We start from the raw sequence: 20,784 nt of genomic DNA, 5'->3' as shown, positions 1-20,784 counted from the left end.
TATTTTAATAATAAATATTAAGAGGAATGTCTCTCAAAATTAAAAATTTTTTCCTTATTCTCGAGAAACATAAAAAAAATATGTCACATTTTTATAAAGGAGTAAAAATTGCTTCGGAAGCAATACTGAATTTTCAAGAAACAATATTCTTGTACTATAAATAAATATACCTAAACTGTAAATAATTATAAAATTAAAAATTATAGATAACTTATAGATAACGAAAGGATTCAATAATGATTTTTAAAAATTTGTTAGAAAATTTTTTTGAAAGAATTAAATTATTTTCTAAAATTTCAATAAAATTCTTCGAAACAATTAAATTATTTTTATAAATCGAAAAATTATTCAAGACAATCAAATTATTTTTATAACTCGTAAAATTATTCACAAAAATAAAAAAATTCTTCTTAGGAATTTAATTGTCTTCAATAAAATTTTAATAAAATTTCTCTAAAGATTTCAAATATTTTCAAAAGTTATCATAAAATTCTGGAAAAAGATTAATTAATTTCTGAAAATTTTCATAAAATTCAATAATCTAATTTTTGGTTCCACTTATTAACATACACGATTATTTTAAAAAATTGAAAGAAATTGTTCGTAACATTTTAATATTTCCATAGTTTTCAATTAAAACTATTAAAAAAAAACTATTACTATTTTCAAAAAACTTAAAGAAATTTTCCAAAGGAATTTAATTATTTACGAAAACTAGTAAAATGGTTCAAAAGAATTTAAATTTCTATCAATAATTTTAAGAAAATCTATATTAATAATTTAATAATAAAATTATTAATTATAATTATTAACACAGTCGATTATATACAAAAAATTAAAGAAGCTCTTCGAAAGAATATCATTATTTTCAATATTTCAATAATAATCCTTGAATGAATTCAATTATTTTCAAAAATTTTGATAAAATTCTTCGAAGAAATTCAATTGTTTTTAAATTCTTTCATAAAATTCTTCGCAAGAATTTAATGATTTGCAATGAATTAATTTTTAAATTCAAATATTTAAACTGAAAAATTATTTTAAAAGTTATAGAGAACAAATTATAACATTTTAAAAAGTTCTAATTTGCGATCTACAAGTTTTTAACGTTCAAATGAAAGAAATATTTTCGATTAAAAATATTGTTATAAATTACTGATTGGAAAAATTTAAAGCTGAAATTTTACATTCAGAAACTTTATAATTAATTTTTTTTATACTGACACAAAATTATTGTAATAAAATTTGAAGCAGAAATAATTAAATTTCCTTTATTTCTAAGTTCAGAACTTTTGGATAATTTTAATTTTTCCATAAAATAAAATTTCACATTCAAAGCATTCAAATATTTATTTAAAATTAAAAATTTTTAAATATTTCTAAGTCAATTCATATTTGTAAGCCCTTAAAGAGTTTACATAAATAAATAATTATTACAAAAATAAAGATTAAATATTTGTCACATTTAAAAAGTACTTTTCAAACAGATAAAAATATAAGAAGATTTAAAAAACAGCTTTTTCAAAAATAATACAGTACAAGAATAAATAATATTCTTTCACAGATAAATTGCTTCTCTGAAAGAATATGAAAATAAAATATCCTTCCGTATAAAAGTTAAATAATACGTTTGAACTTTTTTCATATAGCAAAAATGCGCTCGAGCAAATATGGCGTTCACAAAAAAAAAAGAAAAAAAACGCCTTTAATGAAAGTTTGCTTTAAAAAAAAAATACCTTTACACATAGAAGAATACAAAAAAAAACTTTTTTCCGCATTATTTTTTAATAAAAAAAATTCCACAATAATAATTTCAAAAAAAAAAAATCACTCATCCATTTTTTTCCTTTATTGTTTCAGAATTTAAAAAAATGATCTATGAATCGCCAAGCTGATGAAGCGATTTTATGGCCTCACGGCCCTGGTGGCCTCGCTGATTATTCTTGCAAACGGTTTTACTCAACAACCTATAACTTATTCGACTTCCTCGCCAAATTCCCCAGCCACTGTTGGAAATTCACTCGAGCGAAAAAGCATCGGCGAAAGAAGAGCAGAAACTTCCATCGTCGTCGAAAACCGAAAATCTCCTTCAATCCTCCATAAAGATGAACAGAAAATGATAAATCGAAAATCCTCTAAAACAACTTTCATCACTCGAGAAACTAAATTCACCACTCCACTAACAACACAAGTTCCAACAACTCAATTATTATTAATTAATGTTTATTCAGTTACAAATGCTCAAAGTGCAAATTTAACCACAAAACAAAATTCAAGTGAAATTTTCCCCAAATTATCAAAAACTAAATTAACCATCACACTCGATGAGCATCAAAGTCAAAAAGAGATTAATGAATCAAATAGTCGCGAAATTTCTAATTTTATTATCACATCGAAGGCAAATTACACTAATGTTCATTTAACCAATTCGAAAACAAACTTTCTCCAACTACTTCCGCAAAGCAATAAAATTACCAAGAAATTCTCCAACAATTTTAATCAAACCCCATTACTTGAAATTATTGCCAAAAAAGATAATTCCGAAAAACAAAATAACTCCAAACAAATAAAAATTGATCAAATTAAAAATGTAAATATTTTCAATTCATCAAATTATCGGACATTTCAAGAATCAAATACCAATAGTTTCTTAACCGATGATTATAGTATCAATTCACAAAGAGCTCAATTCACAGCCAAATTAAATCAATCTCTATTTACCATTAAGAACTTTTCCCAATCAAAGTTTCCAACTCGGAAAGTTTCATCAAATAGTCACCAGACAACAGTGAATTCTGTATTAAATAAGCAAATTAAAAGTGATAAAACTTTTTCCCAGATAGTAAATCGAAATAGTGAAATTCAAGTCAATAAAGATTCAACGACTCGAGAAGTTTCAAATTTATTCCACGAGGCAAGTGAATTTCAATCCGAAATTGGTTCACCGACACGTAAAGTGAATTTATTCCAAAAAGTTAAAGACAATTTCAAATCTGAAATAAGAGCTCTAGAATCAAAAAATCCATTATTAAAATCATTACCACTCGAGAAAAATTCGACAGACAGTCAAAAAACATTTCACAATAGTAACAACAACAACAACAACAACAACAACAACAATAATAATAATAATAACATCAATAATAATAACAACAACAATAATAATAATAACAAAAATACGAGTAAATTAAAAAAAAATTCACCCGAAACATTAAGAAAACATAAAAGAAAAAGTTCCAAATTCCAACGAAAAATGCGAATAACTTTATTTAAATTAACAAAAAGACGAGTAAAAAATTTCATTCCCGAACAAAAGAAAAATAGAAACAATAAAAGTAAGATGGAAATTCTAAACGAATCATTAACTGTACAACTTGAACCAACGATAATGAATAAAATAAAGGACAATACAAACGACAACGAAGAAGAGAAAGACGACACTTCGAATGATATTTCAAGAATAATGAATAAAGGACCAAAGGGTAAATTAAATTATTCCCATGGAAAGACGAAGAGAGGTCAAGTAGTCAAGAGTCCTTTAACGTCAACCAATAACGTAACTTTTCATTCATTAGAAAATCAAATTCCCCCCAAAAATTCAAAAAACTTATTCACTCAAACTTCTCTACTAAACAATAAATCGCAAAATTTTCCCACCGATTTTCATAAAATACCCAACTTTTCCCCTTTATCTTCAAATTCCAGTGACTATTCCAAAAGTGAAAAATCACAAGAGATAAATTCTAATTCAAATTTTATTGCCAGTGAGATAAGAAATCCCCTCGATAAAACAACAATTCTCTCAAATATTCACGATTCTATAAAACCATCAACCATTCCATCATTAAAAATTACCACCACCCCCTTTTTTGATATTCCCCAAAAATTATCAAATCAAAAAAATGAAGAGAAAAATTCCACCTTGAAAGGAGATAATAATAATGAAAGTTTGAATTTGAGTAAAAGTTTCGATAAAATTGCCGCATTAAATTCGAGTCTTATCTTGTTGAAAATGAATCCAAATGAGAATTATTTTAATCTGAGTTTAATTAGAGAGGTAGATGAGGATGAAAATGGAGAAAATTTTACGAAAATTGCCACGCCCGTGAATTTGTGGCCAGTGAAGCATAGTGCAGTGGTGGAGGGTGATCTTGTTCTGGGCGGTTTGATGATGGTCCATGAAAGAGAGGATACAATTACATGTGGACCAGTAATGCCACAAGGTGGAGTTCAAGCTCTAGAAGCTATGCTCTACACACTCGATCGACTTAACCAAGAAGAAATTGTGCCTGGCGTAAAAATTGGTGCACACATTCTCGATGATTGTGACAAGGACACGTATGGACTCGAGATGGCTGTGGATTTCATTAAAGGTGAGCTAGAGAGAAAAAAAAAAAGTTTTTTTCAATTTTCCTCTTTTTTTTAGCACATCTTATTTGATAATTTACTTCAATTTCTTTTATTATTGTTGAGAGAGAAAAAATTCAATGGCGGAGAATTTTTTTTCAATTTAGTGGAAATTTATCCACCCAATATTACCAAACTATAAAAAGAATGTTCTTCTATAAAATAATAATAAAAATAAATAAATAAATAAATTATAAATATATTTATACTAGCAGCAATTTTAAAAATAACAGAATTGGAAAATTTTTACTGATAGATTTTCAATAGAATTCAAAAACTTACTGCCTTTTTTAAATAAAATTAGCAATTTTAAAAATAATGGAATTAAAAAATTATCTAATTTAAATTTTTGTTAAAAACACTAAAAATATTCAATTTTGGAGAAATTTCAAATAATTGCAGAAATTCAATTACTTTCAAAAAAAAATAAATAAAATTCAACTATGTTCAAAATTTGAAAAAAATTGAAATTCTCGTAAAAATCCCAATTATCTTTATAAATAACAATATTCTTCTCCAAAGTTCAATTATTTTCATAAATGTCATAAAAATTCTTGTCCTAACTTCAATTATTTTCAAAAATTTTCTAATTTCAATTATTTTCAATATCTACTATTTTAATAAAATTTTCCAAAAAGAATTCAATTATTTGAAATTTTTTTAATAAAATTCCATGCAAACATTTAATTATTTTCATAAATAATAAAAATTTCACAGGAATTCAATTATTTTTATAAATAATAAAATTTTTAAAAGGAATTCAATTATTATTTTCATAAAAAATAATTTAAAATTCTAGAAAATAATAATTCAATTGAAATAATAAAAATAATTTTGATGAAGTTACAGTAACAATATTCTTATAATAAAAAATAATGATTTTATTACTTGGTCATCTTTAATTATTATAAAACATGAAGAAATCGATCACTCCGAGTCTTCGACTCGGAGAAAAAAAATTTAATTTTAAAAAAGTTTAATTTAAAAAAGGTTTGAATTTGAAATTTTTGAATGTCTTTATTCCTGTGGAAAATCATGTTCCAGAAATAAGATTAAAAATAGGAGTTGTGCAAATATTTTTCTTCTTTTTCTAAAACAAAATAATAATTTTGTTAAAAAAATTGTGATTCATAAACAAAAATAATGCAAAATAAATAAATTTTCTATTTCTTAATCACAGTTGTTTAACAATTTTCTAATCTTGTTTAGAAGTAAAGAACAATAAAATCTGCATAATTTCAATTTGACAAAACATAATATTTAACAAAATTTTAGTCTTTTAATGAAAGAAGTGAAAAAAATTCTGATGATTTCTATTTGTCATTACATTTTTGAATTAATTATAAAATAAAAATAATTATAACATAATAATATAATATACAATCTATCTAAAGATAGTTAATTTTATTTATTTATAAATTTATTTATTAATTTACTCTACACGCAGAGAAGAATTTTATTTGATAACTGAAAAAAGAAATTTATTTGATTGAAAGATACGATCAATTATCTAGTATCAAATAAATATTTAATTGTAACAAATAATTTTTATTTAAGTCAATTAAATGGTATTTGGATCAAATACCAAAATTAATGGTTCCAAACACAATTAAATTTGATTCAAAAGTACAATTATTTACTTTAAGTAAATAATTATTTGTCGATAGACAAGTAATCGGTTTCCTATAAATAAAAAATAAATAAATATTTTTAAGTGGAAATTAGAAAGTGAAATATGATTTTCAGTAGTATAAGACCGCTTTAGTCAAACATAGATAGAAAATCAAAAAGGTTTTGAGAGATTACGACGAAAAAATACTGAACATTCGTTTTGTATTTTTTTCGTCCCAAACGGACGTTTTTTGTGTCTGATTAAAAATTTGTTTACACTACTTAAAAGAGAAAAACTATTATAATTATTTCAGTAGTGTAAGAAACTTTTCTTTAAACAGAAGTAATAATAAGCATTTTAAAGATATAATTACTACAAACAAAGCGAAAAAAATTAATTTGATTTCAATAAACGAACAGTTATCTAATAGCAAATAAATAAAAAATTTGGTACAACTAAATGTTTCGATAAGACACTCTCTAAATTTTAATTAGTAAAAATGTTTACTAATTCTAATTAGTGACTGACTTTTTGCTTCTGAATTAGTAAATTTTACTAATAAATAAGTAGAAAAGACTATTTATTAGTAAAATTTACTAATTCAGAAGCAAAAAGTCAGTCACTAATTAGAATTAGTAAACATTTTTACTAATTCAAATTTAGACTACAATTTTTTTCAAACTACTCGAGGTAAAAAAATACTTTTAGTCTAACACGAATAAATTAAGATATTAATAATAAATAAATAAAATAAATAATAAATTAAGATAAATAATAATAAATAAAGATAAATAAATAAAGATAATAATAATAATAATAATAATAATAATAATAATAATAATAATAATAATAATAATAATAATAATAATAATAATAATAATAATAATAATAATAATAATAATAATAATAATAATAATAATAATAATAATAATATTAATAATAATAATAATCTTAATAAATTAAGACATTTTTAAAAATTTTAATTTTCTTTGTCTTTAAGTAGTAAAAAATCTATTTTGTCAGCCAAGTTTAAAAAATCCACATTCAAACAAGGTTTCTATAACAAGTCAGTAAAGTAAATAATCTACGGTCAGACCTATCATAGATAGGTGGAATATGTTTTAAAGAAATCGTCTTTAATTAGCAGTAGTGTAAAAAATTTTTAATCAGACAAAAAGATCTGTAAAGTCTAGAATCATAATTTTCATTGGATGTTCTACTAAAAATTTTATAATTCTACTTTTTTAATAGTAAAATTAAATAAAATGATTTATTTATTTTAAATTTTTTCGTCAGTTTTTTCTGTCTGACTAAAATTGGTTTATACTACTGATTTTTGAATAGACTTTTCTCTCATCTGAAGTGTCATACAAAAATTTTTGTTGAATCAGAAACAAATAATTATTAACGCTTCGAAAACTATTTGAGTTACTCTAAATATCAGTAGAACAGCGATAGTTTTGTCAGACACAAAGTGGAGTAAAATGCCTTTGGTCAGACGTGCATATCGATGGAAATTCTTTTAAAGAAAGCGTTTTCGATTTGCAGTAGTATAATAAATTTTCAGTCAGACCTAGAGGAAAATCTATGGATTTTAAATTAGTGTCAAGTATTTTTTGTCTGTCTGACTAAAACTTTCTCATACTACTCGTAATAAAAAACTTTAGTCGTTATTAATGTTATCTACCCTCTGGCGTTTGACCAAACTTTGTTTACACTATTTCGAGCTAATTGTCCGACTAAAATATTTGTTAAACTACTTGTGGTAAATAAAAATATATTAGTATAATACAAATTAAATTAGGTTTTTTTTCTAAGTAAAATTTGTTTAACTTTAAGTAGTAAAAACTCTATTTGGTCAGACGTTCTTAAAAAAAAAACACATTTAAATAAGGTTTCATTTAGATGTCAGTAAAGTAATTAGTCTTTGGTCAGCCATAGATAGAGTTAAAATATCTTGCAAAGAAAGCGTCTTTAATTAGCAGTAGTATAAAAAGACTTTACAGATCTTTATCTCTAATTAAAAAATTAGACAAAAAGATCTTTAATTTGAATTATGATATTCAGTGGATGTCTGACTAAAAATTTTTCATACTATTTTGTTAACAGTATAAATAAATAAAATAATTTATTTATCTTACATTTCTTTGGCAATTTTTTCTATTCTGACTAGAATTGGTTTATACTACTGATATTTAAATAGACTTTTCTCTCAAATGGAAGTGTCATCAGAAGGTTTTGGTTAAATCAGAAAAAAATAGTTATTAAAATTTCGAAAACTATTTTAGTAATTTCTATTCTAATTAAACTAATTTTTCTATCTGTTTTTTGTCTGACTAAAATTTGTTTACACTACTGATATCTGAATACTCTTATTCTTTTAACTGCAATGACATAGAAAAGCTTTTTACCAGTCTCAAAATATTTCATAATATTTTCAGTTTATCGAAAAATACTTAAATATTTCAGAAAATGTTTCATTTAGTCCAAATAGCAATAGAATACCAACACTTTAGTTGGGCGCGAAAAAAGTACAAGAAAAGTAAAGTAAAGAAAGAAAAAAAATAAAGTAAAATAAATAACGCATAAAATGAAATTTATTTGACTTGAAGTAGTAAAAGCGCATTTTGGTCAGAGTTGCAGAAATAAAAATTCACATTCAAACAAGTTTTTACGTAAAGGGAAGTAGAGTAAAGAGTCTTTGGTCAGACGTTCATAATGGTGGAAAATTTTTTAAGTAAATAAAGCGGCTTTGATTCGCAGTAGTATAAAAATCATTTAGTCAGACTGACAAAAAAATTTATAGATTTAAGAAAATACTTAAATTTTTTATGTCTTCTGTCTGACTTAAATTTTCTTACACTACTTCTAATAAAGATGCTTAATTTGTTTATATTTTCCATCTTTTCAGTGTCTGACCAAACTATGTTTATACTACTAATATTTAAAATAAATTCTTTTTTCAACTAATTAATAATTCAAATATTAAGATTATAATTAAATTATTAACCATATTAATGTATTAATTAATTAATATAAATATTTATTTATCTATTTATTTATCTATTTATTTATTTACTTACTTATTTAATTATTTATTTATTTATAGAGATAAATATTTCCATTCTCTTATGAAGCAATAAAACGAAATCAAGTTTTCTTGAATTCTCGGGAATGGAATTTTTAATACAATCGCATATAATTTTCTGCCCCGACATATTATATAGAATGCGAAATACATTCTTTTCTATGGGTAAGTTAAAAAAGATTACGAGAAAAAGCGAATGAGATTCTCTTCTTCAAGACTAAGTCTCTTAAAACGAGATTAAAACGTTACAAGAATCCTAAAAGATACTTTACAGACTCCAAATCTTAAGACTTATTGGATTTTGCCGACAAAAGTTATTTTCCCTTCTGTCTAACTAATTGAAATTTAAAACTAATTATGCACTATTTTTGAATTACCTCTAAATTATCTCTAGTTTAAATTAATTTCACAATCAAAATTAAATTCTTCTCAATTTTCTTCTAAAAAAAAAGTTTCCTTAATGAAAAAAATTAAATGAACAAATTTTTGTTATTATTTAAAAAATGTTCTATCATTTTAGAAATTTTTTCCCATTTTTTCAAGAAATTTCAATTTTATTTTTTAAAGTCAACTTTTAATTCTCATGCGAACGAAAAAAATTCAACAAACTGAAGAAAATATATCATTACCATATTTTAATTCAAGGGGTCATTTTTCGTGTAAATGTGTCTATGTCTTTGTGTGTGTGTTTTAATCTCAGTTTAATCGTAGAACTGCAATGTTCTCGTTGAAGCATGAAATGATAAAAAAAACATCGTTTTGTTGTGAAGATAAGTTATGTGAAAATTTAACGAAAACGGGGAAAAAAGAAAACTAAATGTGACTCAAAATCTTGTAAAAAAAATTTCGTTTACCACTTCCTCTTTTTAATTATAATTAAAATTTTTAATTACACTTGACGACTTTTTCCTTATTCCTTAATCTGCGTTTAAATAAAAGTAATGTCAACCATTGGACAAAAAACTGTACAAGTTAAATGTTTTCAAAAAAAAATTTCCACTTTTCTCTCCTTGACAATGATATATTCGTTAATTAATTTTCTCCTATTCTACGATTTAATATCTGTTCGCTTTTCTCTATTATTTTCCACTTGTCCAATAGGTGTTCACAGCATATTATTCTTCCTCTATGCGCAATGAAGCATAAATTCATAAATAATAATCACAAAATAATTTGATGATGAATGTTCGCCTTTTGTAACATTGCAGTGGTAAATTATTTCCATAATTTGCATATTTTTCACGCGTAAAAATTTTTATAATATTTGCACAAGACAAAATTCAAATTGTAGGGGAGACTGGGGCGAAAAGTTAAATTTTGCATAAATGATTTTTTTTGGCAATATAATCCGCTTAGATGCAAATATTTGTATATCAATATTGTAGGGCAAGTTGTCCTCTACAACTTTCAATAAAAAAGTTCCTGATATTTTCGCATAAAATACATGTTTTGTCCTTTTTTGAAAATTTTGTTTTTTTTTAACTTTTCGCCCCATGCTGGGGCGAAGAGTTAAATTCTATTTTTAGCCTACTAAAACTATTTTCTGATAGGTGATAAGTAGTAGATAAGTTAAGGTATGCGTAAACAAGTAATTTAGTAAATAAAAGATCTTTGTTTATTTAACAAAAGCTTTAGAATAGTTGTAAAGTTAAAAAATTAAAATTTCAAAAAAAAAAATTTTTTTTTTGGTTTATTTTATGTGAACGGTCTTGTTTTTCGACAGAGTACTTGCCCAATGTTAAATAAATAATTTTTAAACAAATAAACCCAAAAAAACGAAAAATAAAAAAAAAATTTTTAACTACATGTAAAAATACATTTAACTTTTCACCCCAGGGTGCGTTTTTGGCTTTAACAACAAATATAAAAAATCTGACTAAAGATATTTAGGAAATACCTTTAGGTATCTCTTCAGGGGACCCAAATAATGGAGTAAAAAAATCGCGGTGAGGATAAATGCAAAAAATATACTTAAAAGTTGATATCTTCTTTTTCGAAAAAATTTTCAAAAGTAGGTTGAAAAAAAACTTTCAATATAGACACCACAAAAATTAACAGAATTGCACACAACTCCGAACATTTATTTAGGGTGATAACACCCTTCTATAATTAAAATTGCAATGCTCTAACTATTTCCGTTCGAAAGATAATGAATTTTAACTGTTTTCACAATTTAACTTTTCGTCCCAGTCTCCCCTACAATTTTTGGGAATTAAATTTCGAAAATTAAATTTTGACAATTGTCGGAAATTCAATTTCGAAAATTAATTAATTCTCGGAAGATCAATTTTGAAAACTAATTTTCTAAAATTGAATTTGAAAAATAAATTTTCAAAATTAAAAACAGTTAATTAAAATTAAATTAACGCAAATTAAATTAATTTGCAATAGTAAAAGCTTGTTTTGACAGAACTATTATAATAGTTAAAGTGAGTCCTTACAGTTATAATGAGATTTTAATTGAACGTCAGAAGTGTAAAGAGGTTTTGGTCAAACGTTCGAAAAGGTGGACCATTTTATAAGTAAATATCGAATTATTGATCGGCAGTGTTACAAGAAAATTTTAATCACACCCCTGCGGAAGTCGTTTATAATTTAAAATTTTTAATTTCCCTTCATTTATTTATTTTTTTTACTTTTTTCAATTAAAATTCAATTTTTCGTCGGCTTTTTCCACATAAAACTTACTTTATTTTCTGTGTCTCGACTTTCAAAAGCAAAAAAAAATGGATATTTGAATCGAGAATTATTTACCTTGATATATAACACCATTTGCCATTTTCGCACACAGGAATTTGAAAACAAATTGGCTGCATGAGTGTGTAAATCGATTCGATATCATATGCAAAACTAAAAAAATCGATAAGAACTTTTTTCTTTATCACCGTACACACTTCAAAACTACAAATTTCCCAAAGGAATATAATAATACATTTCTATAAATTTTCAAAATAATTGACAATTTATTGAAAGATAAGAAACTTGAGTTGAAATTTGAATGTAAAGGAAATTTGAAATTTGAAGGTAGAAGAAAATTTTTTTTTCTGTATTTACATTTGAAGTATTGACTACTGCTATTGTTGAAAAAGAGTTCAGATAGCTCGAAATAGTGTAAACAAATTTTGATCAAACGCCAGAGGATAGATGACATTAATAACGACTAAAGTTTTTTATTACGAGTAGTATGAGAAAGTTTTAGTCAGACAGACAAAAAATACTTGACACTAATTTAAAATCCATAGATTTTCCTCTAGGTCTGACTGAAAATTTATTATACTACTGCAAATCGAAAACGCTTTCTTTAAAAGAATTTCCATCGATATGCACGTCTGACCAAAGGCATTTTACTCCACTTTGTGTCTGACAAAACTATCGCTGTTCTACTGATATTTAGAGTAACTCAAATAGTTTTCGAAGCGTTAATAATTATTTGTTTCTGATTCAACAAAAATTTTTGTATGACACTTCAGATGAGAGAAAAGTCTATTCAAAAATCAATAGTATAAACCAATTTTAGTCAGACAGAAAAAACTGACGAAAAAATTTAAAATAAATAAATCATTTTATTTAATTTTACTATTAAAAAAGTAGAATTATAAAATTTTTAGTAGAACATCCAATAAAAATTATGATTCTAGACTTTACAGATCTTTTTGTCTGATTAAAACTTTTTTACACTATTGACTAAATCTCTCTTCTACTACTGCTAATCAGAAACGAACTATTTACTTATTAAATTTTCTATCGTGTCTATACGTCTCATCAAAGTCTGTTTAATCAACTGATATATAAATAAAACATTGATTGAACAAGAAAAATATTTATATGAGTCTGACTAAAATACGTTTTTACTACTAAAAATTTCCTAAATTTTGTTTTTAACCAGTTGTTATTCATTTTCATTCTATACTTTTTTCTATTTTTTATAAATCATGTCACAGAGTAACATTAACAGTAAAAAATATTTAATTGGCATAAAAAAATAATGTCTAAACAATTTAATTTATTTCAAAAGTTTCTAAAATAAAAAACCTTTTTTTCATATAGTTTTATTCTATTCAAATTATCTGAATTTTAATTTCGGTACTAAAAAGATCAAATCATTCGTAAAAAGCATTCTTTATTGAAAATAGTGCAAAAAATTGTTCATCAGACATACACAAATATAAAATAATATTTAATCCTTATTGATTTTTGTATCTTTTTGAGTTAAAATTTCCTATACTATTAATTATAAAAATCGCTCTTTTTACATATAAAAACTTCTCTTTTGTGTGCGTCTGACGAAACTCTGTTTATACTACTGATACATAAATAAAAAATTCAGTATTATAAACTGAAAAAGAATAAAAAAAAATTTTAGTCAGACAGCACGAAAAAATTAGAAGACAAACCATATTTTAAAAATCTTGATTGTTTTCCAAATATATGTCTGATTAAATCTTTCCCACACTACTTTCGATCTAATCGATTCGATTTCATGTAAAACTAAAAAAATACCTATGAACTTTTTTCTTCTATCATTGCTCGTCAAACTTCAAATTTCCCAAATGAACCAACGTCAAAAAATTTCATGGAAAAGTAGAATCGGTTAAGGAAAAGTCAGGGATTCTTATAAAAGTACTGGAAAAAAGTGAATTTAAAAAAAGTTACAAATGATTGTAGAAATTCAATTATTTTCAAAAGTAATAAAATTCTTCGCAAAATTTCAATATTATTCAAAAATTTTCCTCAATCCAATCACTTTCAATATCTATTAATTTAATGAAATTTTTCAAAAGATTGCATATATTTAAAAAAAGTGTTAATAAAAATTCTAAGTACACATTAAATTATTTTCATAAAAAATAAAAATTTCGAAGAAATTCAATTATTTAAAACACAATTTTCATAAACTTCTTCTCAAGAATTCAATTATTTATAAAAAAAAATTAAATAAAGTTCATCGTAAGAATTCAATTATTTTCAAATGTAATAAAATTTTTCGCAGAAATTCAATTATTATGTTCAAAAATTTTTAAAAATGACACGTCAAAATTTCAATTACCTTTAAAAATAATAAAATTCTTTTCCAAAAAGTAATTATTTTCAAAAATTTTGACAACATTCTGTGCAAAATTTCAATTACTCATTCAAACATTTTCCTCAATTCAATGATTTTCAATATCTACTATTTTAATAAAATTTTTCAAAAGATTTCAATTATTTAAAAAAAATTGTCGATAAAATTCGTCGAAAAAATTCAATTATTTAAAAATTTGTTGATAAAATTCTTTATGAGGATTCAATTTTGATAAACATTCATTTATTCAATAAATTACTACATTCTTTAAAAATAATTGAATTCATTTAAGAAATTTTATTTTTTGTAAAAATAATTTAATTCTTGCGAAGAATTTTATTAAAATTTTTGGAAATAATTTAATTGTTTTTTTTGGGAAACTTTTATGGAAATTTAAATTATTATAAAACACGAAGATATCAATCATTCCGAGTCGAAGAGTCGGAGTGATCGATACCTTCATGTTTTATAATATAATAATTCAATGGAATAATAATAATGATTAAATATTCATTTAAAAATGAATTGATTGATGTTTTCGAATAATTTTACAATTAAAAAAATTCTTAATATGTAAAAAACTTCCATGATATTTTTTGTCGTGGGAATACGACAATATATTTCTATAAATTTTTTATAATAATTGACAGTTTATTAAAAAATAAAAAAATTGTCTTAAAATTTCAATATGGAAAAAATTTTAATTTCTAAAATAGATGAACTTTTTTTGTAGCTTGAATATTAATTTTTAATAATTAGTAAAATTAATTTTAATTAGTTAAATTAATTTTAACGATTGACTATTATGAAAAAAAGTAATAATTTATTTGCTGCGAGATATTTAGTGCATGAATATATGGCAAATGAAGCTTTAACTTAGTAGAGGAACTTTACTTGTTGAGACCTTCTTCATGATATCGTATCGATAAAGTACAGCATATTTTATATTGTACGACATCTAAACTCTCTCAGTAGAAATAACAGTGAGTCTTTCAAGTATGGAACGCAGGTGCTTTCTATAAACTCGTGTCTGTTATATGCGCGGTATGAAAGTAACTCCTACATCAATCTATGATATTGACAATATTCTTTTATAAAATAAAAATTTTCAAATATTAAAATATCAAAATTTTCTTAATTCTAAAATTATTTCCCCCAACTGTATTATTTATTATAACTCCAGATAAATTTTATGAAAATTTAAACTACTCATCAATATCTTTTGTTTTCCCATCAAAATATTTATAAAAATATTTATTATAATAAAACAAATACTAAAAATAAAATTTTATTTTAATAAAAGTTATTTATTATAGGGTAAGTGCGGGTATAGTCGGACAGTACTAGTAGTCGGACACTTTCGTGTTTTTTGGCAAATAAATAATAATGCATTGTGATAATTACTTTAAAAAGTATACAAAACGAATGTGTGAAGTTTATATTTTATTAAAATAGTGTTATTTTCGAAAATAATTAAACAAGAAATATTTTATTTATTGTTTTAAAAATCATGGTGTCCGACTATAGATACAACCATTTTCGAGTAGCGCGATGAGTGGCACAAAGTTTTGTTGATAATTAATCATAAATATTAAAACTTATAGGGTTTAAATATTATATTAATAACTTCTAATATGCTTTAATTCCATTTTCCAGCAGATAGCAATTAAAAAATTATCTTTTTTACTTTATAAATTCTAAATATCTGACAGATGTCCGACTATAGAAACAAGGGGAAAAAGTGTCCGACTACTAAAGCATTTGTAATTTTTTATTAAAATGTTTATATTTTATTAAATACTCAACTATTTGTAACAAATTTATATGATTTTTAATCCTGAAGAACTCCTTTAATTAATAATGTGCTTATAAACACAGAAGATATTTGCTATTTCAAGAAAAAAACCATAATTTAAGATTGTATCCTTAAGTGTCCGACTACTAGTGCATTTACCCTATTAAAATAATACTAAGAAGAAAATTCTATTTTTATAAAAAATTTTCATTTTAATAAATATTTTTATTTTAATGAAAATATAACTTCATTTTCATAACAAATCTTATATGATTAAAATAATAAATATTAAAAACGAAATTTACTTAAAAAATATATTAAATTTTTTACGATCTTATTATGTCCGATAGATTTGAAATATGTATATCGAGATATTTGAAGAACTTAAAGAATTCCGCACATTTTTATTACAACCTATTGTCCTGCTATGAGAATTTATCGATTCATTATCTTCAGTGTATAAAGAAAAATATTTTTTTTTAAAACATTAAGTTAATTATTTTCATCTACTTGAGAAACAAAGTAATACAAAATTTTAATTTAAAGAAAAACAAAGTGTTTAAATTTTCAAGAATATTCTTTTTACATAATAATATGCAAAGTAAATAAATACAAGAAAATATTTTTAAGTTGTTATAAGAAAAATATATATAAATTTAATGTATTTTTATTTAATTATTTAATATTAAGATTAAACAAAAAGTAAATGAATAAAATATGTAAAAAATAAAATTACAATACTATCAAAAATACGTGAGTAAATTTTAAACGCAGTAAGTTATTTTTTTAATACCTAATAAAACTATTAGATAATAAATCGAGTATAGTTTCAAAAAAAGAACTTTTCTAATCTATCGAATTTTTAAGCTGTTTTGTAATAAAGTTGAAGGAAACGATAATTTTTTTTATGGAAAGTATTGCGAACCGATAGCATGTAATCTTCCCAGGCTGTATATCGATTTTATGTTGCCAATACATGTAATCAAAGTAAGCTCTTTTTTAATGTTACTTTACATATATAAGTGTCAACATGATAGTAAAAAAGACTAAATAAAAAAATAATTTATCTTCCAAATAAAATTATCTTCATCTATAAAAATATTATTTATTAATATTCACCGTTATCTAAAAGCAACATGGAAAAATGTAAATAAAATATTTCTAATATAATAATATACAATATTAATTTTTTTAATGTAGGTATTCATTAATATTAATATTTTTAATGTATTAATATTTATATTTTTAATAATAAAAAAATCCACATCCAATAATCAAAATAGAAAAAATATTTTCTATTTTAAAAATAATTTTTTATTTTTATTAACTTGTCCCACATTTTTATAAAGAAATAATTAAATAAACTTTCATTTAATTGCGGTTCATTATTGGAACTACAACTTTGACATATTTAAAACTTTTTCAAGAACTAAAAATTAAAATTAGATCAAAAATTAAATATAAAAAATATATCAAAATTTAATTTAAAAAACATCGAATAATTATAATTTTAAAAATATTAAAAATTAAGTTTAAAAAATAATACAAAGAAAATATAAAATTTAATTATTCTTACTTTTCTTTACCATTAATATAGAATATAAATTAATATTTATATTTTATTATTATTATTATTATTGATGTTATTACACGAACTAATTTTCAGTGATTTATTCATTTTAATATTTTCAAAATTAATCCCTATCAGGAAAAGATAATTGATTTATTAAAATTCATTAAACAATTCATTGGCCAGGGATTGATTTAACAAACACTATATATATAGATAATAAATCCTCCGAAACTTTGTATCACGTGAAGATAATATGCACCTGATCTGAAAAGTACACAGAGAAGTTTGCTGTGGTTCTGTATATATGTCGCGTCGCCTCACATTATTCACTGTCAACTTTGAAATTCTAATTTCAGTCTCTAAATAATCCGAATGTAGGTGAGAATTATGCGGACAGTCTGCTTCATAATATTAGTTTCGCGTTGTAAAACGCGACAAGCTGAAGAAAAAAAGAATATTTAAACATTTTTTTCTTTTAGAGAAAATATATTAAAACATCGGTGACACTTTTTTCTCCTGTGTCACTGCGAGATGTAAGTATATTGACAAATTCAAGGCAAAATTGAAAAATCGATTCTTGTTTAATAAACATTATTCCATAAATTTTTTAAAACTATTATTATCTATTACATGAACTGAGAATAAATTTTAAATATATTCCCAGCTGAAAAAGTTCTATAGAATTCCACTAAAATCATTCTATATGAATTCTAGTGAATTTTCTACAGAATTTCTACATGAATTCTACTAAATTTTAGTATCTCAATTTTAGTGATTGTTAATTAAAAAAAATTTTAATTCGTAAAATAATATTTTTCAACTTTATATTATTGTGTAATTAAATTTTACATTTGATATCTATGACAAAATTTAGGCAAAAATTGTTTATATCATTTAAATATATATTTAACTTAGTAACAGGGCTTGAACCAGTGAAAGTATTTAAAAATACGGACCAAAAAAAATTATTTTACTTAAAAGAATAAATTAAATTTTTTCATAACTATAAAACATGAAGAAATCAATCACTCCGAGTCTTCGACTCGCAGTAATCGATTTCTTCATGTTTTATAATAATTAAAAATGTCAAATTAATAAAATAATTATTTTATATTATAAGAATATTGTACTTCTTCAAAATTATTTTCATCATTTGAATTCAATTATTATTTTTAAGAATTTTTCTTTAAATCAATTCATTTTCGAAAAAGTTCTTCGACAATTTTCAAAATCCATTTATTTACAATATTTTATTTTACAAATTTAAATTATTCGTAAATTCTTCAATTAAATATATATTAAGAAAATAAAAACTTCAAATATAAATAAATTCAATTAAACTTTTATAAAAAAATTAATTTCAAAATTCAATTATATTTATAAAAATTCACTTTATATTGCTTTTAATATTCAATTATTATCTAAAATTTTAACTGAAATTTATTTTTAAATCAATTTTTATTAGAAAATTCTACTAGAATTCAATTATTTAAATACAAAAATAAAAAATTTATTAATGAATTGAATGTTTCTTAAAATTCAATTCTCATAAAGAATTTTATCAACATATTTTCAAATAATTCAATTCTTTCGACGATTTTTAATAAAATTTTTAAGAATAATTACATTTTTCGTGGAACTCGATTAAAATTGTATTAAAAATAATTGAAAATCTGCATTGAGTTTTATAACTAAAATTTTTTTATAAATCCATTATTTTTAATAATTTTTGAAAAAGTTTTTTGACAATTTTTAAATTCATTTGTTTTTAACTGAAATTCATTTTTAAATCAATTTTTATTAGAAAATTCTACTAGAATTCAATTATTTAAATTTTAAATACAAAAAAATAATCTATTGAATATTTGAATGTTTCTTAAAATTTGTATTCTCATAAAGAATTTTATCACCAAATTTTTAAATAATTGAATTCGTTTGACTAATTTTAATAAAATTTTTAATAATAATTACATTTATCGAGGAATTCGATTAAAATTTTATTAAAAATAATTGAAATTCTGCGATGAGTTTTATTATTTATGAAAACAATTGAATTCCTAAAAAGAATTTTATTATTTAGAAAAACAATTGAATCCCTGTATTAATTATATTTTTTACAAAAAAAAATTGAATAATATTGCGAAGAAATTTATAAAAAATTTGTAAATAATTGAATTTTTGTGAAATTTTTATTATTTTATGAAAATAATTAAATATTTACGTGGAATTTTATTAAAAAAATTTTAAATTAATTGAATTCTTTTGGAAAATTTTATTTAAATAATATATTTACTAAAAGTCATTAAATTGAGGAAAATTTTTGAAAATAATTAAAATTTTGCAAAAAATTGAATTAAAATTTTTTTTAAATAATTGAATTTCGGAGAAGAATTTTATTATTTATAAAAATAATCGAAAATTTGAAGAGAATTTTAAAAATCATCTTAATATAATTGAATTTCTACGAAAATTTTTATTAGTTTTAAGAATAATTGAATTTCTGCAAACATTTGAAATTTCTTTTTCAGCTTCAAAAAATCGTCTTAAAAGTGTTGATACGCTTTTTATCTCAAATTGATATCCTGAGAAAAACTGAGTTTATAAGAAATTGAAAGTTCACTAATTTTTAACGACTATTTCTTTACAGTATTATTATACTTTTTATTTAACCGTCAATATTTCTAACATTTTTTCCCAGTCCGACTAAATTCACCTTATACCTCTAATAATTTAACTTCAATTTTGTTTTTTAACTTTTTTTTTCACGTCTGACCTATATCTCTTTGCACTACTGATATCTAGGTAGAATCTGATTTCAACTATTTGATTGCCGATTATCTTTAAACACATCTCACTGAAATACTCTTTTATAACTGAAAATCAAAATTTTATTTTTAAAAAAATTGCCTTATGTTTTTAACGTCTGACCTATGCTTTTTTATACTACTGATGTTAAAAAAATTCACACATTATTTGAAATCCTAATAATGATGCATTTAATTTACAAATATAAAGCTTTTTTCGAAAAAAGTAGCATAGTAAAGTTTTAGTCAGACAAACACAACATACTTGACACTGTATTTTAAAATCCGTAAATTTTTTGTAGGTCTGACTAAAAATTTATCATATTACTGCAAATCGAAAAAGCTTTTTTTTAAATATTTTATACCAATATGTACGTCTGACCAAAAACATTTTTGTACATTGTATCTGACTAAATTATTGTTATTCCACTGATATTAAGAGT

At 22.7% G+C, this 20,784-nt stretch overlaps 1 protein-coding gene across 1 annotated transcript in view; it reads left to right on the top strand.

The window, feature by feature from the left end:
* The window catches only part of LOC122499927 (metabotropic glutamate receptor 2-like), a 214,009-nt gene that overhangs the window by 72,136 nt on the left and 121,089 nt on the right, over positions 1-20,784 (top strand). The window contains exon 2 of the mRNA XM_043608519.1: positions 1,861-4,373. Coding sequence (XP_043464454.1) covers positions 1,895-4,373 — 2,479 coding nt within the window. The 5' untranslated portion in view covers positions 1,861-1,894. The remainder of the gene's footprint in view (positions 1-1,860; positions 4,374-20,784) is intronic.

The sequence above is a fragment of the Leptopilina heterotoma genome, unplaced genomic scaffold (genome assembly GCF_015476425.1).
Source record: "Leptopilina heterotoma isolate Lh14 unplaced genomic scaffold, ASM1547642v1 Lhet_18, whole genome shotgun sequence".
Classification (NCBI taxonomy): Eukaryota; Metazoa; Arthropoda; class Insecta; order Hymenoptera; family Figitidae; genus Leptopilina; species Leptopilina heterotoma.
The sequence above is the reverse complement of the archived record's forward strand: the minus strand, read 5'-3'. Positions and strand labels throughout refer to the sequence as shown.